Source organism: Aspergillus niger (genome assembly GCF_000002855.4).
Source record: "Aspergillus niger supercontig An18".
NCBI lineage: Eukaryota > Fungi > Ascomycota > Eurotiomycetes > Eurotiales > Aspergillaceae > Aspergillus > Aspergillus niger.
Genome location: NT_166533.1, coordinates 683,181 through 706,219, shown reverse-complemented (window position 1 = coordinate 706,219; position 23,039 = coordinate 683,181). Strand labels below are relative to the sequence as shown.

Here is a 23,039-nt window from a genome sequence, read left to right as displayed (position 1 = left end):
TCCCGATAAAGGAGGCCAACCGACGGAACCTATCAGCACGTGCCCAAAGGGACGGTTTTTGGAGCTTCGAGAAGTTCCAGCAGGTCCAGCAATTCCAGCTGCACCTTAGCAAGCAGAAGAAAGAGGGAGAGAGGGGCGAGCAAAGGGCCGAGGCCAAATAGTCTTTAAGTCTAAGGTGGTGCTAGCGAATTCGCTAGTTAGACACGGTCTCCATCGTGACTAACAAAAGATACTTCAAATACACTCCACTGGCGACGTAAGAGGCAGTCCAGGCGACTCACCTGGACTTATCCCAGATTGCTGGCCATTAATGGCCGGACGCTGGATCTGCTGCCCGGCGGACGCTCTCTGATTTGCCCGCGGCGCTGGGCGGATGAACGGTTCGAACCACCGGATGAAGCGATGCAAAAATTCGAGTTTGCAAGGCACGGGATGAATGCCAATAATCTGAGAGCTCAAATGGCGGTAAATGAATGGATGCAAGAACGGGGGGAATCTGGATGATGATAATGACGATGATTATTTTCTTGGGGTGAGTCCACCGGTAGAGAGAAGCTGATCCTTTTCACTCCAAGAGTGAGGAGCAGAAGGTAACTGGACCAACAGATCACCACTAGGAAAGGACCGGATCTTGCAGTGATTCTTCTTTCCACTCCATCCAACTTGAAACTTGTTACTAGTTAGTAGCTGTAGATACTAACTTCTGTAACAATCCCGTCAGAGTGAGTTAGTATGAGTCTGGAACCCCCATCCAGCAAAAGAATCCCCACCCTATATATAGCCGGACCACCCGCCACCCACTTCTAGGGCCTGAAGGGATCCAATCATGTCAATAACGTGAGATATTAATCGCCCAGTGGAGGGAAGGGGAGAGGGCTCATGATCATCATCTCCTCTCCGTCTCCTCCTTCCCAACACCGCTTTCTCTTGGGCGCAGGATGATGATGGGCTAGAAGGGAGGGGGAAAGGGAAAATCAAAAAGGGGGGGCCACTTTCTGTGGGGGAACTTCAGGCTGGGCAAGAGAAAAGGCAAGCAAGTAACCATTCAGCATCGTGAGGGTGGAAACTTGGCCTGCATGGAATGGATGGAAGATGTGGGAATTCGACCATGATGCACGTCACATGCTCCCTCCTCTAGTTGTCGGTGAGGTTCTTGAAACTCCGAAAAGTTCTTGTTGCGTTCCTGACTTGGGTTTCTCCTTCCTCCGATATCCAACATCGTGATCATTTTTCGGAGGGTTTCAGTCTTTTGGAGGGAATGCCACTGATTGCTCAGGTTTCGTATATAATGAACTATGTTATTAGGTGACTATCACAACTGGGTGGGGAGCAGACCATGTATCTGACCATCGACTTCCGACACCCTCCCCTCCGATGTATCACTTGTTGATCACTGCACTCATCCACTCAGCTCGTTTCGCAACGATCGACCAGCGGGAAAGCTTATCATCTGTCACTTTCTTTTCCCCTCCCCTCCATAACGGATCTCCTGCTCGCTGTGTAGACTAGTAAGGACTACTACTGAATACTAGCTTGGGGGTTAGTGTCAGCCATACTGTAACTTTGGCTTCTTTGCGACTTATATACAATGAGTCCGTAGCTTCTTAAGTAATACTACTACGGAGTACTTAGTTACGAACGTTATGTCGATGTTCTCGGTTATCAGCGGCATTCCAACGACTTTACAGTAGTACTAGGCCGCAATAAAGAAACCCTCACAGAAGGCCGAGATGATCCAACATGACTTGACTCCCAACTGCAACATAATAAGCATCTACACGGGACATGAATCCTATAGTGAGCCCCGCTCTAGGTTGCGTATTTTGGTGTCGAGGCCAGTGCGACACCATCCCGACAACCATCGATTCCTATCAAGGCTGACTGCAGAGACAAGGATCCGGACGCTTCCGAATGGGACACTCGTCTCCCGACGGATCCCCAAAAACCGCGCATTGCATCGTGAGTATCATTCAGCTAGAACGAGTAGATAGTTACTTGAGTAAACTAGACACGGCAATTATCGTGTCAACCGGGTCTATGGCGCTGTCAGAAAAAGGGAATCCCACTCGATAATCCCCCATATCGCTTGAAATTCTTGTCGACAATGACCCGGACACCTTTCCCACGCTCATAAACAACCCAGATTTATAGACAAATTCGACGTCGGTCACACAACGTGACATAAGAAGGAAAAACGAGATCACAATAATGGAAACACCGGGCAAGTAAACTACCAACGCCGCAAGGAGATCTTCATAAAACAACATAGAACGTGACAGAACACCAAAAATCACGGAGCCCCAGCCCATGATTTGCAAATCGAAAAGACCCGCTATCACAATCAAATCCAAATCACCCAAAAGGAACCATAGAGATGTATTAACCGCCGGGAGATACCCCAGCAGAGGACGCCGCTCGGTTGTCGGCTATCTATTCGACCAATGGCTTCAAGGCTTCGACCCCGACTTGAAGTACCGCGGGGTTCTTCGTCTTCTTCAGCACATTGCTCAATATATTAACTCCTCCGTTTGCCTTAATGGCTTCCTTGGCCCGCCGGCCAATATCTCCGGTGGCGAGACAGGTCAAGTTCCGCACACAGGCTACGCCGCGATGCACTAAACCTTCATCCTCTTCCTGGCACAGGGCCAGCAGTAGCTGGACACCCCGCGGCCGTTCCAGGATTCCGGCAATGGCTGCTTCGAATTCGGTCAGCATCGCAAGAGCTCCGCCAGCAGCGCTGCGGGTTGCCATATCGTCCGTATCGGTGAGAGCCAACAGCACATGCAGCCGTTGCGCCGCGCGCTTAGAGCCATCGGCATATTTGACGATGCCGGACTCGCACGTCATCAAATTGCAGATGAGCTCGCAGGCAGCTCGCTGAACCATGGGACTACTGGAGAGCAGGAGATCCTCTACTACGGGCCAGGCCTGGCGGACGATAGCTTCGGGAGCAGTCTCGTCTGGATGGGAGGCGAGGTTTGTTAGAGCAAGCAGACTCTCAAAGACCGGTAAAAGATTCCGCGGTTGTTCCGCCGTCAGACTAGTCGTCTCCGGGCTTACCAGAAGCGCGGTCAGAGGCCTGATAGCGGATGTGATCTGCGGGAAGCCCGAGGAGGGGAACACGTGGACCGGGTTGACGGAGATCAGAATTCGCGCGAGTGCTTGCGATGCATTCTGTACCGCTTCGGTGGCGTTTGTCCCCGGGGTCCCCTGCTTCGCGGCTGCCATAACGAGCAAGAATTTGACAGCACCTTGCTGTGCCAAGGTTCCCCGAGACTTTCGGTCCCATGACAGGGCAAGGACGATCTTTCCCATGAGACCTTGCACCGAGGAGAGATTTGTCTTACCGCAATCTACCAGAAGAGGCATGACACCTGCCTTGATGAGCGCACTGCAACGTGCGATGACATGTTGCTCGTCATCAAGGGGATCTGGCTTTGCTCGGGCCCCGCTAGGAGAGGCCTCGGCATAAGACTTGAGTTGGGACATTTTCTTCTGCTCTTCTGTCAAAGTGGGTGGGAATTGTGTGAGGTTCACAATGATCATGAGACCACCGTAAAGCACTGACGAATCGGCGCAATTCTCGCGCAGAATCTTGATGAGATCCTGTAAGAATGCCACATCATTGGCGAGCTGTTCCTTGACGGTGGCCTTTACAGATGCATAGGCTAAGCCCTCGATCACGTTTGACAGATTCTCGGTCTTACGCTTCGACATCAAATCCTTGAAGCGGTCGACCAGCTCGGTAACCCGGCTGTTATCTTCCTCTACCTTGCCGTTGGAGTCCGAAGGACCAACTTGGGCAGCAGTACGGACCTTGGCCAAGATGACCGCCGCCATCTCGGAGCTCTCATCACAGCCATTGGTGAGAAGGTGAGAAAGCCAGGTCGAAAGATGCTTTGAAATTGCTTCCCGACAGGCCTTGTTCATGCACGCGGCATTCAACAATTCCAGAAAATGGGGCTCGACCTTGCGGCTCTTCGCGTCTCTGGAGGTCAAAGGCGCCAAAGCCGCTAGGTAGCTCTCCGATAGGAAAAGGTTGGCCGCGACTTCTGGTATCACGGGAAAGACCGCAGCCGTGGCCGAGAATGCCTCGATCAAATCATCGCTGCGACCCTTGACAACCTTGGCAGTTACGAGCCGAGAGAACCTCTCTTCGCCAACTTGCCTGGAGATTTCAAGGTACTTGACGGTTGCTAGAGTCGCTTGACTCCTCCACTCGAGGGGAAGCCGGCTGTCCAAAGAGGACAGGATCACGTCCAGTCCTTCATCGTCGACCAACTCCTGCAGCTTCGCCGCATCGACGGCAAGCAAACGCGCGATTCCTTTGAGGGAGCGACCGTCCATATCGTGGCCCGACTCCATGAGCTTGGCGATGAAGAGCAAGAAAAGCTCGCGCTCACAGTGTAGACGAGCATCCTCGGACGGCCACACAGTAGGGTCCAAGACCACAGTGTCAAGGCATACGGCAGCGCCGTCGCCTCTTTCGTAAATCTCATCGAAGAACGTGGTCACCGACACCTGGAGCTGCTCTGAGAAGTAGCGCCGCACGCTGGTGTTCTGGCGGACCAGCCCCGAGATAATGTCATCCTGCAGCGACGACAAGGCATGGGGCCTTTGCGCCAGCAGGAGCTTGACACATTCCAATGCAACCTCCTCGGGAGGCTTGAGTCCGTCGGTACGGAGATAAAGGGCGGCGTCTTTGCCCGCGGACTCGTCCTTGCCACCGGTATAGCGTCGGCAGAGATCTAGCAGGTGATGGCCATTCTCCTCTTCCTGCTGGATTTTCACGAAAGCTTCCTTGACTGCCGGATGTTCTGGAGCTAAGGAGAGAGCTTCTCGGAGATTTCGTGAGGCGGCCTGCAATGACATCACGAACGAGTGGTTAGTCACATGGCACGAAGGTACCTATGCTGGCGACGGATGATAACAACCCAGCGGGGTCTGATAAAGGGGAAAAAAAAGCGAGGAGACCAGACATACCTCACGATGGCCAGCATCAATTAACTCAACAGCCTCCCGTGTCAAATGTACAGCGCGTTCCTCGCTCGTAGAGTGAACCATTTCAGGCCGGGTATAAGAAGCCGACAATTGTAGGGTGGGATACAAAGAGCGATATGATACCGGTTCTGGGAGGAAATAAAGAATTCGGCGGGGAGGAGGGACTGATAAGAGAAACCGGTCGGAAGCAAGACGGAGGGAATCCGAAGACAGGTCAAAAGGTCGCCGGGGGAGTGGAGATTGAAGTAGTCGTAGTCAGAGAGAGAGAGGTAGGTTAGGTATAGGTAGGTAAGTAAAGAGAGCTGCGTCAACCCACGACCTCCGAAGCGATGGTCGAGCAACAGGACACACAGGCAATCATGGAAGGAAAAGGACGAGTAAAAGAAGTGCGTTGCGGTCGCAGAGACAGGGTAATGCTGACAGGATGCAGGATGATGAATGAGAAGAAGGTGTGGGAGGGAGAGGCTGTGGTGGGAGTGGTGTCTTTTTTTTTTTTTTTCTTTTCCCACTTGCTTTCCCTTTATTTTTTTTTTTACTTCCCTTTTTTTTTGCCTCTGGGCGTGGATGGAGGCAAGTAAGTTCAGTTACTTTTTTGGACGGAGCGTGTATGGGGGAAACGGAGGGGGAGGATTGGCGGGATGTGGGTTTGGAGACTGAATGGCTGATACCGTAAGGTAAGGTGTGACAGACCCTCGGAGCTCCGAACGCCCAGACAAACCGGGGGAAGACGAACGCAAACCGTTTTATTACGGGGGTCTCCAGCAGGGACTCTATTTCCACCCCCAGCGGAGTTTCTCCCAAGCAATCATCCTTGAGATTATTTGACTACTTACTTAGTACCGGTCTGCAGCTGCTCCCAGACGGGCCCCTTCCGCCCGACAGTCGGAGGTTGTCCCCCCCTTCGTTCGGCCGCCCTTCGGCGTGCGCTTAACTCCGGCCTTTTTTTGAAGAATAATATGGAGACTTGGAGGGGGCTTTATCATATTCCTCTGAATCATCGATATCAAGTAACAGGATCAGCATCAGCATCATCATCATCAGCATCACCAGCAAGCTTATCCTCCTCCTGCTGCTCATCGCACCCCCATAATATAAATTCCGGCCAAAGAGAAAGCCGGGGAGAGAACAGCCAGAACTATAATTCCTCCCCGTGACAGGAAGCCGAAGGAGTAATAGGTCTATCCCAGACGGTGTGGATTCCCCGGGTGGCTGGAAGTTTGGGTGGACATACATACTCCATAGCAGTTAGTGTGGGAGGCACCAGCGCCCTCCCAGATAAGATGAATGGCTAAGAATAACTAAACCGGACACTACTGGCAACTTTCACACCACGCTTGGCGTCGGCCCTTTAGCCGATACACGCCAGAAGATACTAGACTAGTAGCAGCCAGATCACAGTTACAGTAGCTACGGAGAACGGTGGACTACTGACTTAACACCACCTAACACCGCCCACTCACTCACTGTATACCTCCCCCCCCCTCCCTCCCCTCAACGCTTGGATATCAATGACGCCTTCACCGGCCTAGATGGGAAGAGGGAAGTTAATAATTGTCCAACCGAGCCCAGCCCAGCCCATTTCATCGTCACTGTATTGATAAGCCCACGCAGCTTCAATAAAATCAATCAATCGGAATGATTCTTTCCTCATGCCGATAACACCAACCACAGGGGTCCGTTGCATCACGTTGCCTTGCCCGCCCTGCCGCGCCGAGCAGAGCACATCCCCCAACAGTAGATAAATACTTTATTTTCAGACGGACACAACCCCTTTCCGTTCCCAGAAAATCCAGTAAGCACCATTAATTACTACTATGTATGTACCCAGTTAGTCTGGACGGAAGGAAGGAGAAGCAAACTGAAATGATCCGCAATCCCCAACTGACTGACTCACTGGCTGTCCCATTCCCAAGAGTTCTTGGTCCGAATAGTCCTGTCGCACTAGTGGTCGTCTGCTTGGCTTGGCTACATCTCCGATCTACATCTGGGTTTTCCTCCTTGAATTCATGCACTGCGCCCCGGTAGTAAGTACAGGAAGTAAGTAGATAGATGATTAGATAGTTAGATAGGTAGGTAGAATCTGTCTACTGCGAGGTACTAGTTGGTGTAACTGTATGTATACGTATGTATGGTCCAGCCAGCCAGCCAGCCTACACAATAACTACTAACGGTAGCTACATAAGTCACTACATGGATACCTACAGCCAACTATGTGGATATGAAGAAAGAAGAAGAAGAAGAATGCACAGCCAACTTTTCTGCTGGGGATAGAAGATAGTGCCTTATCTACTGTACACCCATCCTATCACCCCCTTCTGAGTCCGCAGGCAGGCAATGGGTGAAATAAGTAAAAGTAAACTACTAGATAGATACGGGATCTACTACTCCGTCGTACTGCGTACTACAGCAGTATACTTACGCATACTTATGCACAAGCGTAACCAGCCAAGTAACTACTTATGCAGGAATGGGAAAAAGATCGGTTCCATCATTCTTCTCAACATTTTCCAAATGGGACGAAGCCACGTCCTATCTACCACTCCGGGGGAAAACGCACTGATACTTTAGTGCTCCTCCCTCTCCCATCTACTCGGTCGGGGACCAATGGTTAGCCCTTTCTCTGCAGTGAGGCAGACGGAGGGTTCGATCCCATGTAAATCAATCAATGGGTGATTTTTCCAAACAAACACGAACAAACAAACAGGATTGTTGGGGAGGACAAGACAACACAAGATAGTAGTTTGGGTTTGGGCTTCTTTCTTTCTTCTTGTTAGGTTCCCTCTCTGGTATGACCACTACAAAGTACTATCACGTCAGAGAGGATTTTGCTTAGAACCCGTGGAAGTCCAGCCAGCCAGCCAGCCAGGTTGCCCCCCGCCATGCAACTCTACCTTGTATTGACCGAAGCTGACGGCTGAAGATCCTATGCAGCTGAGCTGACTTCTTACAAGGCCTTCTTCGGCGATCATCAACCCTTCTCGATCGGAAGAAACCATATTTAGGGTACTCGGTATGCTTTAACTTCTCTTCATCAGATGTAATAAAAAAATGTCCATCATCACATCTTAGTCAGCGTCGCCTGCTTCTGCAGCCTTCCTTTTCTATTTTCCCTTCTACAGTTCACCGCATCACATGAGGCAGCCCTCCTTGATGCTGGAGTGCAGCTCGCTCGTCCCAACCCGGACACGTCGCCCGCCACGTGATCGCTGGGGCTGTCGCTGCAGATTGCCAGCCGCTGGAGACGTGCCTTTACCCCCACTCATCACCACTTCTTCTTCGTTGCCTTCTACTGCAAATACTTCCACCATCCACTCATACCATACCTTGCGGTCGTCGGTTTGCCGGTACATGGTCACCACCACCTCGCCATTGTCGGGGACATTTAGAGGAGTCTGTGGATAGCATACTGTTAGCATCCGGCGTTGTAGATCTTATACGTATGTAGGAATGCAGACCTTCAATGGGAAGTAGATCGGGAACCAACTGATCATGTCGGCACTCTTGGTATCCATCGTGACAGGATTGGTGGACAGCTCAATGTCGCGGTATAACACCGTCTCAAAGTACCCTGCCAAACCATGGCACACTCCTCGGTTGTAGACTGGGAATGACAGGCGGGTCCGGCGCACGTTATGCGAGTTGGAGATCGTCGACGTGGTCGGCAACTGAGGGGGTATATGCTGGTTAGGATGCTCAAAAGACCAGGTCGTCTGCACGAATGGGATGGGCGCCTCTCCAGAACCCGGCAGCGTGGAGATTGAGTCTCGGGCACTATATTTAGCGCCTCCATGACTGGAGTTCATCAGTGCAGCTGCGGAGGGCTGATTCGTGGAGAGGAAGTCGATCGCGTGTAACATGACCACATACGGCGTCTCCGGCGCTGCTGGGTTAGAGATGGATTGATTCATGACATCGGCATGGAGCTTCGGCGCCGCGATGGGCGTGAGGTGAGCCGTATAGGAAGCCGGAATGGAGATACCGTGAACCGGATTGAGTAAGTGCGTGACGCCGTCAAGGCATTCTGGCGAAAGCTCGTTGTCGCCGAACGAGCCCAGCAGCTCTGAGATCAGAATGTCAATGGTGGTGGGAACGAGCTCCGTGACGGGGGGCGCGGCTGCCGATTCGGACGTCTGTGCCGTTTCCTGCTCCTCGTTGGCATTGTAAAGTAAGGAATTCTCGATTCCAAGGGATTGCCCTACCGGTCCTGTTTGTGCTCCCAAGTCATCCTTCTTCTCAACCTGCGGGCCTTTCCAGCTTCGCATGTCCGACTGAACAAGCTTGACTTGTCCACCCCATTTCTGCTCATTGTGGCGCTGGAGAAGGACGAAAGCATTGGTGTTCTTCTCAACTGCCCAGAGGTCAATCTTGACCCCAGTCTCTACACTGGCTTGAAGCGCCCGTGACACGAGCGGTCCTCGACCCGCACCAACAACAGCTACAACCACCCGGCCGTCGGGGTTTGAAGTTGGCTTTCCTTCACTGGCCCAGTCGCTAAGGGCCTTGGCGACCGCGCGCTCATACCATTTGTATTTGATAGGATCTTTCTCGAATACTTCGTAGGTAATGCTTTCCAGGTTGACCGTCAACGGCTGCAAGGGCGCCTGGAGATAGTCTTGGTATCCAACTCCGAACCTCTCCATGGCGCTCCTAGAAGGCTGGCGTTGCTGTAGATTTCTGAGGTAGGAAAGATGAGGGGTCGGGTCATAATGCTTCTTATTAGATACCGCGGCCTGGGTGAGGCTAGGATAATCAGAGCCGGACAGAGCGGGTAGTTTTGTTCCTGAAGTTTCTTGCTCATCTACGCCCGGAATTGGGCCAACGTCGCAGAGAAGGATCCATGGGGATGTCCGCAGGCGCATAAACCGACCGATGAGCGCCTGGTGTGTCTTCGACAGTACGGGATAGCCTTTCTGGTTCTTGATGAAGGTATTGGCATCAAAGCTGAGCAGATGAACAGGCTCAGAGTACCAGCGAGACTGCACAGACATGGGAGGGAGGTGTTTAGGCATTGAAAGTGCTAACAACATTGTCTTAGCCGCAGGGAGGAGACGCAAAATGTCAAGACCGTGGGATATTATCTTACCTACGACAAGCCTTGAGTGGTATTTACAAGTTCTTCGTATGATGTCCCAAGCATCCCAAGTGCCAAAAGGGTCCACTCGCGATGGCTGCCCTGTGAGCGGCTCTCCAAGAAACTCCTGACGAGCAAGGCGAGACAAATCGGCTATTCCATCTACTTCCAAATCGGGATTATCGACCATAGGCATCCAAATGTGAAACTGTATGTACGGAGCGAGGTTGATAGCATCCTGTATCGCTCTCGCATAGTAAGTCACGCCTTCTGCATGGATATCTCCGTGGTGCAGTTTCGGGCCAGGAATCAAGAGGTACCCAAGGCCACAAAATGCTGCATAAGCGACCTCCCGCATGAAAACTTGACGCGAGATGTCCGCAATAAGGGGATCTGGGGAGCATAGATCGATCCAACTGCTGGTGACTCCAACTATCTGCGACATCGTCTCATCCGGTGTCAAGTGGCTATCCGCGGGAGTTAAGGGAGGGATAAAGAGGGGGCGTATATTATCGGTCGTCATCAAAGTCCCATTTGCAGCCGGAGAGAGAGGAGCATTCGGGTTGGAACCCAACAGGGTGAGGATACGAGAATGGAACGCCTCCGTGGTAATTGGTGCCGTGAGCATGTCATACTGAGTGATCCAAGTTAGCATATGAGCCGGCAATTCAGCACGAGAATATGCGCACATTGCTTTCGTGGGCTGCCTGTACAATTGCAGCCGTAATTGGGTTCTTGCGGTTGCTTTCATGCTGTCCGATGCAGAAACTAGGAGCCATGTCTTCTGGATTGAACGAGTCCATGGTCAACAACGGCGGATATTCTCAGACGAGAAAAGGTCACCGGGACCTGGTGACGGGGCGATATGACAAAGTTAGATGCAACTAAATGGCAGACACATAAACTGAGGTTATGAGGAAGAAGATCGTAAATCTGGCTGTATATAGGGAAAGAAAGGCGATGAATATTGACAACGGTCTCTATCTAGGTGGTAGCTGGTTAGTCCCGCATCGCAGATCAATTGAGTTTCCCAGCAGTTTTCATCTCGAGGCCAGACAAGATATCATTTAAGAACGGCAACAAGCATGGGAGAACAAAGGAGGAGGTCTAGTCGCGCAGGGATGCTAACCGAAGAATTGAACGCCCCTTCAGTGGAACGTCGCGCGACAATGGGCTCCTGGATAGCCCCGCGTACCTGAGTAAACGTGCATCGCGACGGACTTTCTTTCATGCCTGGATGCCTGGATGCCCCTTGCCGGCGGTAAGCGATTTCTGTGGGGTTTCCGACGGCAGAAAGAAGGGCGGTGAAGCGCGGAAACTGCAGCTGTGGCGAAGGGCGGCCAACCTGCCTGTTCGGGCCGCCTTTTTTTTCTGAAGCCGTTCGGCGACAATCCCATCTCTCGTTTGTCGCTCCGCAGCCAACTACTTTCTTCTCTTCCCCCCCAATTTCTATTTTCCTGGCTTCGCTCTCTGCTAGCCGTCATGGTTGATCGACGCTCGGATTCTGAAAACGGTTCGCGTGCTAAACGTCAGAAGATGGACAAGTCTGAAACCGATCCCAAGGACAACCCGTACCTGGCTCATATGTATGCGGACGGCAACTCCAACACAGGGACCGATGGCACCACAGATCTTCACCCCGCCTTTGGGAAGATGAAGAGGCACCAGACTACCGCTGCGCTGGCTAAGAAGGTGGAAGATGGTGATATCAACCCGTTCAACGGCCAACCTTTCTCCAGCAAATATGTTTCCATCTTGCAGACTCGTCGCGATCTGCCCGTGCATGCTCAGAGGTGAGTTTCCCTTACCCGTGTAGATGGTTTGCCACATCGCAAATGGGTTCTAACTATATGTTTCTACAGAGATGAATTCCTGGAGCTCTATCAAAAGTCGCAGATTCTAGTTTTCGTCGGTGAAACTGGTTCCGGAAAGACCACGCAGATTCCCCAGTTTGTCCTGTTCGATGACATGCCGCAAACTCAGCGCAAGATGGTCGCTTGTACCCAGCCTCGTCGTGTCGCCGCCATGTCCGTCGCTCAACGTGTCGCCGCCGAGCTGGATGTCAAGCTTGGAGAGGAAGTTGGTTACAGCATCCGTTTCGAAGATATGACCAGTTCCAAGACTGTGCTCAAGTACATGACGGACGGTATGCTTCTGAGAGAAGCCATGAACGACCACAACCTGAACCGCTACAGTACCATCATTCTGGACGAGGCCCACGAGAGAACAATGGCCACTGATGTTCTCATGGGTCTTCTCAAGGAAGTTGTTGTGCGCCGACCTGACCTGAAGATCATTATCATGTCTGCTACTCTGGATGCTCAGAAGTTCCAGCGTTACTTCAACGATGCCCCTCTCCTTGCGGTTCCCGGTCGTACTCACCCTGTCGAGATCTTCTATACCCCTGAGCCTGAGCAGGACTATGTGGAAGCTGCCATTCGCACCGTCCTGCAGATCCACGCGACAGAAGACGAAGGTGATATCCTTCTCTTCTTGACTGGTGAAGAAGAAATCGAAGACGCCTCACGGAAGATCTCGTTAGAAGCCGATGAGATGGTAAGAGAGGCCGATGCTGGTCCCATCAAGGTCTACCCTCTCTACGGTAGTCTGCCCCCGCATATGCAGCAGCGCATTTTCGAACCGGCACCCCCTCCTCGCCGTCCGGGAGGCCGTCCTGGCCGGAAGGTCATTGTATCCACCAACATCGCTGAAACTTCGCTTACCATCGACGGTATCGTCTACGTCGTCGATCCTGGCTTCTCGAAGCAGAAGATCTACAACCCCCGTATCCGTGTCGAGTCTCTTCTGGTATCTCCCATCTCGAAGGCTTCCGCGCAACAGAGAGCTGGTCGTGCTGGTCGTACGCGCCCCGGAAAGTGCTTCCGTTTGTACACTGAGGGAGCTTTCAAGAAGGAACTCATCGACCAGACATACCCCGAGATTCTGCGCTCGAACCTTTCTTCTACCGTGCTGGAATTGAAGAAGCTAGGCATTGATGATCTTGTTCACTTCGATCTGATGGATCCTCCTGCTCCGGAGACTCTGATGAGAGCTTTGGAAGAGCTCAACTATCTGGCTTGCTTGGACGATGATGGAAACCTCACTCAGCTGGGTCGCCTGGCCTCCGAGTTCCCCCTTGATCCCGCACTTGCTGTGATGCTGATCAGCTCCCCCGAATTCTACTGCTCCAACGAAATCCTTTCTATCACAGCCCTGCTTTCCGTCCCGCAAGTCTTCGTCAGACCTGCTTCTCAGCGGAAGCGTGCTGATGAGATGAAGGATCTTTTTGCCCACCCTGACGGTGACCACCTTACCCTTCTTAATGTCTATCATGCTTTTAAGAGCCCTGAAGCGCAGGAGAACTTGAAGCAATGGTGCCACGACCACTTCCTCTCTCTTAGATCGCTGCAATCGGCAGACAACGTGCGCATGCAGCTTCTGCGCATCATGGAGCGTGAGGAACTCGAGATGGTGTCCACCCCCTTCGAGGACAAGAAATATTACGAAAACATCCGCCGTGCGCTGTGCGCAGGCTTCTTCATGCAGGTCGCCAAGAAGGAGACTCAGGGCAAGAACATGTATGTCACGATCAAGGACAACCAGAACGTTCTTTTGCACCCCTCGACCGTCTTGGGCCACGAAGCGGAATGGGTTCTCTACAACGAATTCGTCCTCACCACCAAGAACTACATTCGGACTGTCACGGCTGTCAAGCCCGAATGGCTCATTGTAAGTCTTACCTTGACCCTCAATCAAACACCCAGACCAGTACTAACAAAGCGTCTCCCAGGACATTGCACCCACTTACTACGACATCTCCGGCTTCCCCAAGGGCGAGATCCGCTCCTCCCTCCTTCGCGCTGCTGAGAGACTTTCCCGCAAGGAGAAGATGCGCTCTGATTCCAGCAGAAGACGATAGACTAGGTTTAATTCTTTGTTGTCACGATATCTATAGATCATGTTTTCTTTATTTCATGCCCATGATAATCATGCAGCTCAATTAAAAGGGTGTATCCGGTTCATTGCATTTCCTACCTGCTTTCAGTATTGCCTACTTTCATCTGTTACTTATTGTCTTCACGACTCCGGGCTTTTTTCCTTTCTTTTATGGGCTTTGGCCCTCCCGGGGACTTCACAGTATGTATTGCACCTTCATCTCATCAAATCTATCTCCGTACTTAGATACAGGTACGGACTAGAAAGCAAGTTTGCCCTGTGACATATGTGACCATAATTCGATCGTCCCAGTGCACATTGTAGTCAATAAACCTTTAAACACTATCATACAACCACCCCCCGTCCGCCACAACATGATACGAAATAGTAGCAAACAAAAACCGCTACTAACGTGCGCATAATCCTACTGCCACTATACGTAATAGAGAACAAAAAGCCCAGATCTCCTCAGGTCTACGATAGTACCGACAACTTATGTCACGCTATTCAAGAGTCTAGACGAGCAAATATCCAAACGGAATAGTAGGATTCCAACGCTCAATTCTAACCCCTATTTATCATCACAAGAAAAATTGAAAGATAAAAAAAAGTACAAGCTATAGTGTAGATACTGTACAAAATGTTCCAGGTAGGCTGAATCGACCACCTAGAGATATAAAAACATCAAAGCAATCCCAATGCGGGCCAGAAGTTGGCGAGCTTATCATCGATACTTATCACCGTACACGAGTGGTATAATATAGGTATATGATGGGATGGGTATACGGAGGGAGTATGTTCCGTCTGGATTTGAGCGGGAGGGAGAGATGGGAAAGGGTAATAATAAGAGGATGCTCCGAGGAATGCAGTCTCGTTGCCCAGAGACTGAAGGAGAGTGCCTTCAAGGCCAAGGGGACTGAGCCTACGACTTCATGTAACGAATACTGACTTTGTTGAAAGGAGGTTCGAGGTCCGGAGTAGGAGCCATGTGTTCGTGTTTTCGACGGAGGAGGTGGTCTTGGTGGTGGTGGCTAGAGCGAGTGGGAGAGGGAGGGGGTGACGGTATCGTAGACTCCTGCTTGCGGGTCTGGTGGAGGTCGAAGACCATTTGTTTGAGTTGTGATATTTCGGCCTTCAGGGAGGAGATTTCTTGTTCCTGGGCTGCAGCTGTGGACTCGTTCTCCTTTTTGGCTTTTTCGACCTGCTTGCTGATTTCTTGGAGCAGGCTCTGGCGGTCCTTGTCTTCGAAGACTACCTCGGGCGCTTTAGGGGCGTTGGCTGACGCTGGGGATCCGGCGAGCATGGCGGTCAGGACCTGCTGGGAGTAGAGTTCTATCATGTCTTGCCACTTCTTGGAGGGCGATTTGCCCTCGTAGGCGCTCAGCCACTCGTTCATGACGTTCACAAAGGCGTAGGATTTCTCCCATGCGGGCTTCTCTTGCATATCCTTTGGTGCGGCCTCCGCTGCCGATGACCATCTCTTGTGGTGAGGGTCGTGGGGGGGCTTGATGTCCAGTTGCTTGCTGGCTGCTTCCCAGTTGAAACCGCTGTTCATGGCCGATGTGATGATGGCCTCGGACATGTCATATTGTTCGCAGGCATCACACATGTGTACCATTAAGACGATGAGTCGCTCAAGGCGGAATAGCTGGTGCTCTGTTGACGAAACCATGAACGCCAGTGTTCTCTTGAGGGTCTGGACTCCCTTTTCCCAGTCGCTACGGATAGCACAGAACCGCAGGTAGGAGTTGAGGATAGCAAAGTCGTCCATATGCCCTGCCGATCTCGCAGCTAGGAGGTATGCATCGGCACGATCCGGTTGATCGAAGCGTAGACAAGATACAATAAGAGTGGCGTAGATGACAGGGTTCGCTGAATCCACCGGTGGGACGATAATCTCAACTCCATTGACCACTTGGCGCTGGTACAGACCCAAGCCATTCATATCGACTGGGTAGCCGTGACCGTTCAACATCTCCAGGAATATGTCGAATCCCATAAGGTTCTTAGATTTACGGAAGAAGGTCAGGATCGTGAGGATGAGAGAGGCGCTGAGCGGGAATTTGTGTGGAAGGATAGTCTTCAAGATCAGATCACACAGATCGTTTTGACGAGTCTTGGTGAACGCAAGAATCATCTTCTTTATGACTTCTGGCCGGTCCGGGTCCGTACATTGCATCAGGTTGTTGGCTAGCCGGAGGAGTAGTTCCTGCAAGGGCATCTCATTCCGCATATAGATTTCGGTGTCACGTTGAACGTCCCTATCGAGCCGATTGCGCTCTTCCGTCATGTGTCGTATCGAGTGCACGCGGAGGTCCTTGGCCAAGTCATCAATATTAGCCTTCTCCGAGCCCTTCACTTGACGCATCCTGCGCCGAAGGCTGTTAAGTTCCGCTAGCAACTGCGGCACTCTCAACTGGGGTATTGAGAAGTCGGCACTGTAGTTCATCTGGACACCCTGATAGCTGTGGGCGATCGCCGGCCGCAACAGAAGCCTAATGGCAAGTTGTTTAAGCGCAAGCTTCCGGATGACCTTCTGACGGACCACATCACCAGTGAGCCATGTGGGTGTATCGTCATCCTCCAGCGATAGGCCATAGTCCTCATTTGCATCCTCCGCCAGCGGATCCTCGCTTTCCGCGACCAGATCACGGATAATCTGATTATCTCTCTCATTCGCAAAGGCAGTCGTTGAGTGGAAAGACGCGAACGGTGCGTTCCTCCTGGGCCATTGGTATCTCATAGGTGCCGGCCGAGTCGCTGTGCCGAACTGTCTGGTCTGTAACGATCCATTGAGAAATCCCTGCTTCCGACGCGACATAAGAGCCTCCACCAGACGCTGTTCCTCATCCACCAGCTCAATGACCTCTTCCTTGACTGCGGCGATCTTTTCCTCCCATTCGTGACGGCGTTGGCCCTTGGCCTGGGCGTCTGCCAAAGCGGCGGCGGCGAAGATGCTGGTGTATAGTGCTGTTACTGAGTTTCCGAGCCGGAGGCGTTTCTTGCTGGCTGCCGAAGTACCTCTCGAGGCCACCCCATTGGAGACGGTACTTAAGCAAGAGACGCAGCGGCAGGTGGATTGCGCCGGAGCGGCGCGGGACCAAAGACCTTGCATTCTCAAGTCATTTCTGCCGTGAACCGACTCCAATGACGAGGATCAGAGGATGAGAAGGTGACCAATTGATTGATCACAAGGACCCGACAACCAATGGCGGACAAATCGACGTCGGGGGGAAGATGAAGGGGGCGGAGGGGGAGGAAATATCGGCGGGAGGTCGAGAATCTTTTGATGATGATCCAAAACCGGCTAAACGAAAGTCGGACCACCGGCAGTGCAAACCAAGCAAACCGGAACCCCAGCTGTTGAACCAAGACTTTGGACTACTGGGTTGGAATGGAGCCAGTGAAGGTAAGCCAGAATTCAGCCATCCCTTTCTTTGTCCCGGCGATCTGTCACATTCGCGAGATCTCATTCTGCAATTTTTACGACTCGTCGGATCTTCGCCTGGCGCTCGTGGCTCTATAAATATCCCCACCCGTTTGTGCTTCAATCGCCCCCGACAATGCTCGTCGTCCTCGCTACTGCTCTATTGGCCCTGAGCGGCAGCTTCGTGAGTGCCCACGGTTCTCACCCCGACCAGCCGCCCTCGTCGGATTGGGCCACCCGGCATATGCAAGGTAATTACCACTATCGATCATGTTGATATCCGTTCCGCCAAAGTGGGCAATTGTGTGACTGACTTCTCTGGCCCCAATTAAACAGAGGAGCATCACATTGATGCCTTCGACGCTGCTTCCTTCTTCTCCCTTCACGACTATGATGAATCTGGGGCATGGACTCCCGAGGAAGTGCGCAAGACATATGGCATGGACGATGAGACGAATGCAGGAGCCACGGAGGATCGCAAGAGTCAGGCCTTAAGAGAAGTGTTCACTCTCTTCGACCCCACCAATACTGGCTTCATCACCCGTGACAACTGGATGCGCATCATCGCCGAGGGCACTCGGCTACCCGATCTGGGGTTCGGTCCAGGCCACCACGGCGACATTGAGTATGAGTACGAGATCCACCACTTCGAGAAATACCATGGCGAAGATGCGACAGAGGAGGAGCTCAACCATCCCGAAGATATCGAGCACTTCCGGCGGCACGACGAGGAAGATCTTGCGATGGAGCGCCTCGAGCAGCTCGAGAGCATGCAGATCGTCGAGGCCAACATACCGCAGAAGTTCCTCAAGCAAGCTTAGATGAGTGTACATTAGATTCCTTTGTTGTTGTTATAGTTGATGATGATATTGTACATAATAAATGTGTGATGAGACGAGCATCCTGGCGGGTGATTATACATACCCCTTGGAAATCCAACCCAATCCATACGAAGCGTCAATGAGCGTTATAGCTCCAGTGCCGGCATCTTGACATCAAACACGCAATGCATCACCCCCGGAGCGTAAGTCTTGACCTGTTCAACATGCCGACACTCCGCCACCACATCTTCAACCTCCAAAGCCGTGGCCCTTAACCTCCCAATCTCCTTCGTGATATGATCCCCCATCTCCTCAATGCGCCGCACATCCACATTCTCATGCACATGCAGCCAACCCCCCAACCGTCCATCCACCATCCGACACGCAGCCCCCCAAGCAGCCGCCGACGAGGGCAACAAGCCCAAATTAACATGCCTGACAGGCGCCCACCGCCCGCGCGCCTCCATCACATGCCTGATCTGTGCCAAAACACGCGCCGCAAACCGATTATCCCCATGAAACACCACCACCCTATCCTCATCCCTCAACCCATCCACCAACTCCTTCACCCCCATACCACCCTCTAACACCCCATCACCATCAATCTTAACAACCCTACACCCCCACCCATTAGCCATACACCCCCTCCGCAACCCCTCCACGGACCAGCCATTAATCTCCCACCCCCAAACCCTTTGCACCCCCCGCCTCAGGTACGAAAACACAAAATACCCAATCCCCGCATACATATCCACCACACTCATCCCTGCCCCCTCCATATCCTCCCTCCGCAACCCCTCCATGCCATCCAATATCCTTGCCTTCTCCGTAACATTCCCCCTCGAGAACATCGTATACATAGGTGCCCAAAACTGCTCAATGCCATGGTTCTGCACCGTACTCACCCACAACGCACGCCCCAGGTCCTCCGCTGTTGGCGCATCCAGATTCACGATTGTGCTGGGCGAGGGCCCAAAATCCCCGTGTAGTGGGTGTAAGCCGCCGGGACTGCGCATGCGGTTCTCGGTGCCTTGCGCGTCGGTTAATGCGATGGGGGCGTTGATGGCGATGTGGGTGAGGTTGTAGCGCGAGAAGGCGGAGAGAATGCATTCGTAGAGAGTGGTCCTTTGAGATGCGGTTAGGGAGGCATAGAGGGTGTGCCAGGCGGGTGGGGTCGTGAGGGCGTTGACGGGAAGGAGGAGGAGGGGGGCGTAGATGGTGAAGCGTTTGGGAAGGGAGGAGGGGGGGAGGGTCGCATCGGTGTGGTGGTGGGTTAGGTAGGTTGTGATACCTTTTTGAAGGGGGTTGAGGAGCGTGGGTTTTGGTTTGCGGGGGTGGTGGTGGTTGTTCTGGTTCTTCGTGGTGGTGGTGGCATTGTCGGTGGTGAGGGGGAGGGGTGATCTGGTGGACGTGATTGTTGTGTCGGTGGTAGAGTCGGGGTCATCGGGGGGTGGGAGCATGGCGAGCGAGGTATGCAGGTGGGTGCCAATGGCTGGTTGAAGCGTGTGGAAGCTGTAGATGTAGATGCAGAAGATATTGTACCTTGGTGGTTACTGATAATGTAATGATCTGACGGGCGATGATGAAAATTACATGATCTGCGGGGAGTGGGGTCGGTATTGCGGTTCGGACGTACTTTGTAGACAGTCTAGTAAGGTTGGTACTATAGAGTGCAAAGATAGGAATAACAGAAAGTCACAGCACAACCCAAAAAATAGCAGGTGGCAATTTTCCTGGGTTACAATCTGAAGTTGGTTATTCTCATGGATGTCATTCTCGTAATCATGTACTTCGGAATAAAAGTATCTCCAATCTCTATTAACTAATTATAATACTCATAGTCAATCCTTTTTAAATGCGTCATGGACAATCTCGTAACAAAATCTACTATATTCTGATTTTTGAATAGTTTCTTCTTCATATATAGACCTTTGTTTGCATGATTTCTTTTCTCTATATTCTTTTTTCTACAATATATCTCATAAAGACCTAAAGAATCATATCGGCTGGTGCCGCTCTACATGTACATTTTGCGGAATTGGCACGCTCGAGAACAGAGAAGGCCTCGCATTGCTATTGGACTGTGTCAGAGTACCCCCCCTGTGCATACCTAGACATTGTCGCGTAGAAGAAAGCCACCATTCTGCAGCTTCTGGAAAACACCTTCAGGGTCATACTTGGCCGCTACCTCCTGCATCCGCTTAATATTATCGACCCCGTAGCTGCCCAGAACCCTCTGCGAAGCGGTAGCAAAGCTCATACACTTGAAATCCAGAAGGAGGCCTTTGTCCTTGGCCAGGTACTGTACTTTTTCAGACATGATATCCACGGCACTTTGTGCAGCAGCATCATCGCCATCTTTAGGCCATTCACAGGTGAAAACCCACCCTATTAGAATTAGGTGAATTTCGTTAGCCTCAATAACCAACATACAGAGAAAGGGGAACAAATCATACAGCATTGTGGAACACTCTCGTGGCCCATGATATTCTCACCACGTTCTTTACCAGCTTGAACAGCAGCTTTACCAAAGGGCTGAATGGTATAATGTAGGACAGTATCAGCTGGAAGGGTCTTACGGACCTCTACCCAGGCTTTATACACTTCGTCGTAAAGCGCAGTTGAGTTTCGGGTGGTAACTGTACAAATAGCCCGTCTGTATATATGTTAGTAACTATACGAGTAGGTTCCAATTTAAACTAGTACTTACTTGAGGGATGTCTGGGCATGGCCCATAGCTTGAGCTAGAGATAAAAGGGTGCCATTCGTAGAGGGTAGGACTGTTGTCATCAGGCTTTTGAGGTTGTGAAACGGCTTAAAAGTTTCTCGGGCCTCAGACTCAGCTGGATGGTCTCCATAGAGTAGGCCTACTGCAACAAAGCCGTTATTGAAATTGGTGAACAGCCCAATCCTAGGATCTTCCTCCATAGTTTGTTGAACTTCGAAAGTAGCCTGGTTGATTGCCACATAATCCTCAGGATTATAGAGGTTGATGGTATATTGAACCTTTATCAAAGGGTGAGTTTCAAGATCAAACCGTGTCACAATACCTGTTGTGATAGTGAAATTAGTCGTACTATTTTCCGAAGATAACTTTGCCACTAGACATACCAAAATTAGAGCCACCACCCTTCAGGGCACGGTAGAGATCGGAGTTCTCATTTCTATTAGCATTGACGAGGCGGCCATCTGCTAGTAAGATCTGGAGAACATGTTAACTATGAATCCTGATCCTGTCCTACCCCATACACAATTCCCTGCCGAAGTAGAAAGGGAGAAGCCAACGATCATCTTGAACTTACTTCAAAGTTCTTCACACCATCAGCGCCGAGTCCATAAAGATTAGGCAAAGCCCCCATACCTCCTAATGAGTAATAGTCAGTAAATTGTTTCAAGAGGAGAGAAAGAGAGAGAGAGAGAGAGGCAAGAAAGCAAGCAAGCACACATACCCCCTAAGAGAAAGCCTCCTAGTCCTACTTGGGAATCCCTCCCCCCAATGGCCGATAGTCCTCGCTCCTCCAACCAAGCATATACCTCACCCCAGGTATTTCCCGACCCAAAGCGTGCAGTCCCTTGATCAGAGAGTAGTTCTTTGGACCTAAGCTGCCTGATATCTAACACCACTGCTGCTTCACCGGCACTACTGAATCCTGCATTCGGGTTATGGCCGGTCGTGCGGACAGCGAACTTGGTACCAGTCTCTTGTACAATAGCCAGGGCTTTGGTTAGCTCCTGAACAGTACTGAGGTAGACATATGCGGCCGCAGGAGTCCAGCAAGTCTGTGACCAAGGGCAGGTCACGGCAGCTTGGTACTTGTCAGCGGACTCATTGATCACCACTTTATCGGTACTATCATCGGGAAAGATAGATCTCAGCTGGTCCAAGGCAGCGGCCGCCATGATTGACTTGTCTGGAGGTGAGGAGGGGGAATTGGATTGTTGTTACTGGCTGATATTGAAAGGTGCTGGAGGTGTCTGGGACGCTTTAAATGAAAGAGACACCTGTCACCCCCGGCTCTTAGTCCTGCTCACGGTCTCTGATGAGCGGGGAAGGTGTGCCCAAACGTGCATTGCTTGATCCACTTCTCTCTCTCCCCTCTCGCGTCTCTTTGTCTTTCTCCTCGCACAGTGCCTCTCTCTGCTCTGTCCCACCCCTGTTTCTTTCCAAATCGGGGAAACGGCGAGGCAGGAACAGTAAGCACTAAAGCACTGATACCCACATAACGTGGAAGGTGGAGCCCGCGGAAATGATCGTTCTTACTAGCCCAGGACGTAGTACGGAATAACGGAATTGAACAGACTTACTTACACTACTACATATCTATCCGGCAAATACTTCACTTGTAGGAGTTGATTGGATCTCTTGGAGCATTCTAGTGGCCTCGTTGGGACTCTATAATGATTGGCGGAACTCACGGATATATCGTCAATATTATTGTCTCGCAAAGCAACTACAGAGCTCTGTGCGTGGTCATGCGCTGACAGTTCAATCTCATGATGAATGTTGCATCCGGCGTTGGGAAATGAGATAACATTTAACCTGCATTGTTGAACTGGTTGTTCCCCATCCATATAGAAGATCTCTCTGAAATATGACAGAATTACAAGAATAGATTGCCCGTGGCGGCAGACCTTATGGACGGGACGGGTGTCATTATTTCCCGTAAAATGAAGAGGATTCGTGTTAACGGGTGAGTTGGATGGAAAAGGCGCTTGCTAGTTAGCTACCTGGGGGGATGAAGTGCATGGAATGGAAGAGGGAGATGGGCTACATGAGTTGCTA

The 23,039-nt window shown here is 51.5% G+C and overlaps 9 protein-coding genes across 9 annotated transcripts; 4 read left to right on the top strand and 5 right to left on the bottom strand.

Moving 5' to 3' along the window:
• Positions 1-826: 826 nt before the first annotated feature.
• On the top strand, positions 827-2,090 carry An18g03160 (hypothetical protein; the record flags this gene model as incomplete). Its single annotated transcript, XM_059745706.1, has 6 exons — positions 827-837; positions 1,013-1,094; positions 1,306-1,508; positions 1,633-1,687; positions 1,814-1,959; positions 2,009-2,090. The coding sequence occupies 6 exons, from the start codon at positions 827-829 to the stop codon at positions 2,088-2,090; spliced, it is 579 nt and encodes a 192-aa protein (XP_059605654.1).
• A 340-nt stretch (positions 2,091-2,430) lies between these two features.
• On the bottom strand, positions 2,431-5,064 carry An18g03150 (uncharacterized protein; the record flags this gene model as incomplete). The annotated part of the gene is made up of 2 exons (XM_001398738.3): positions 2,431-4,860; positions 4,984-5,064. 2 exons carry the CDS (start codon positions 5,062-5,064, stop codon positions 2,431-2,433), a joined length of 2,511 nt encoding a protein of 836 aa, XP_001398775.1.
• Positions 5,065-6,650: 1,586 nt separating this feature from the next.
• On the top strand, positions 6,651-7,561 carry An18g03140 (hypothetical protein; the record flags this gene model as incomplete). Its single annotated transcript, XM_059745705.1, has 5 exons — positions 6,651-6,674; positions 6,759-6,793; positions 6,834-7,025; positions 7,103-7,113; positions 7,371-7,561. The coding sequence occupies 5 exons, from the start codon at positions 6,651-6,653 to the stop codon at positions 7,559-7,561; spliced, it is 453 nt and encodes a 150-aa protein (XP_059605653.1).
• A 568-nt stretch (positions 7,562-8,129) lies between these two features.
• Positions 8,130-10,875, bottom strand: An18g03130 (uncharacterized protein; the record flags this gene model as incomplete). Its single annotated transcript, XM_059745704.1, has 8 exons — positions 8,130-8,393; positions 8,457-8,734; positions 8,795-9,095; positions 9,240-9,713; positions 9,822-10,018; positions 10,085-10,169; positions 10,260-10,706; positions 10,762-10,875. The coding sequence occupies 8 exons, from the start codon at positions 10,873-10,875 to the stop codon at positions 8,130-8,132; spliced, it is 2,160 nt and encodes a 719-aa protein (XP_059605652.1).
• A 679-nt stretch (positions 10,876-11,554) lies between these two features.
• Positions 11,555-13,991, top strand: An18g03120 (uncharacterized protein; the record flags this gene model as incomplete). Its single annotated transcript, XM_001398735.3, has 3 exons — positions 11,555-11,865; positions 11,935-13,801; positions 13,863-13,991. 3 exons carry the CDS (start codon positions 11,555-11,557, stop codon positions 13,989-13,991), a joined length of 2,307 nt encoding a protein of 768 aa, XP_001398772.1.
• Positions 13,992-14,930: 939 nt separating this feature from the next.
• On the bottom strand, positions 14,931-17,123 carry An18g03110 (uncharacterized protein; the record flags this gene model as incomplete). The annotated part of the gene is made up of 1 exon (XM_001398734.1): positions 14,931-17,123. The coding sequence occupies one exon, from the start codon at positions 17,121-17,123 to the stop codon at positions 14,931-14,933; it is 2,193 nt and encodes a 730-aa protein (XP_001398771.1).
• Positions 17,124-17,571: 448 nt separating this feature from the next.
• Positions 17,572-18,256, top strand: An18g03100 (uncharacterized protein; the record flags this gene model as incomplete). The annotated part of the gene is made up of 2 exons (XM_001398733.3): positions 17,572-17,686; positions 17,772-18,256. The coding sequence occupies 2 exons, from the start codon at positions 17,572-17,574 to the stop codon at positions 18,254-18,256; spliced, it is 600 nt and encodes a 199-aa protein (XP_001398770.1).
• Positions 18,257-18,402: 146 nt separating this feature from the next.
• An18g03090 (uncharacterized protein) lies at positions 18,403-19,716 on the bottom strand (the record flags this gene model as incomplete). Its single annotated transcript, XM_059745703.1, has 2 exons — positions 18,403-18,799; positions 18,878-19,716. 2 exons carry the CDS (start codon positions 19,714-19,716, stop codon positions 18,403-18,405), a joined length of 1,236 nt encoding a protein of 411 aa, XP_059605651.1.
• A 650-nt stretch (positions 19,717-20,366) lies between these two features.
• An18g03080 (uncharacterized protein) lies at positions 20,367-22,156 on the bottom strand (the record flags this gene model as incomplete). The annotated part of the gene is made up of 6 exons (XM_059745702.1): positions 20,367-20,644; positions 20,713-20,912; positions 20,967-21,332; positions 21,364-21,458; positions 21,559-21,620; positions 21,706-22,156. The coding sequence occupies 6 exons, from the start codon at positions 22,154-22,156 to the stop codon at positions 20,367-20,369; spliced, it is 1,452 nt and encodes a 483-aa protein (XP_059605650.1).
• Positions 22,157-23,039: the final 883 nt, after the last annotated feature.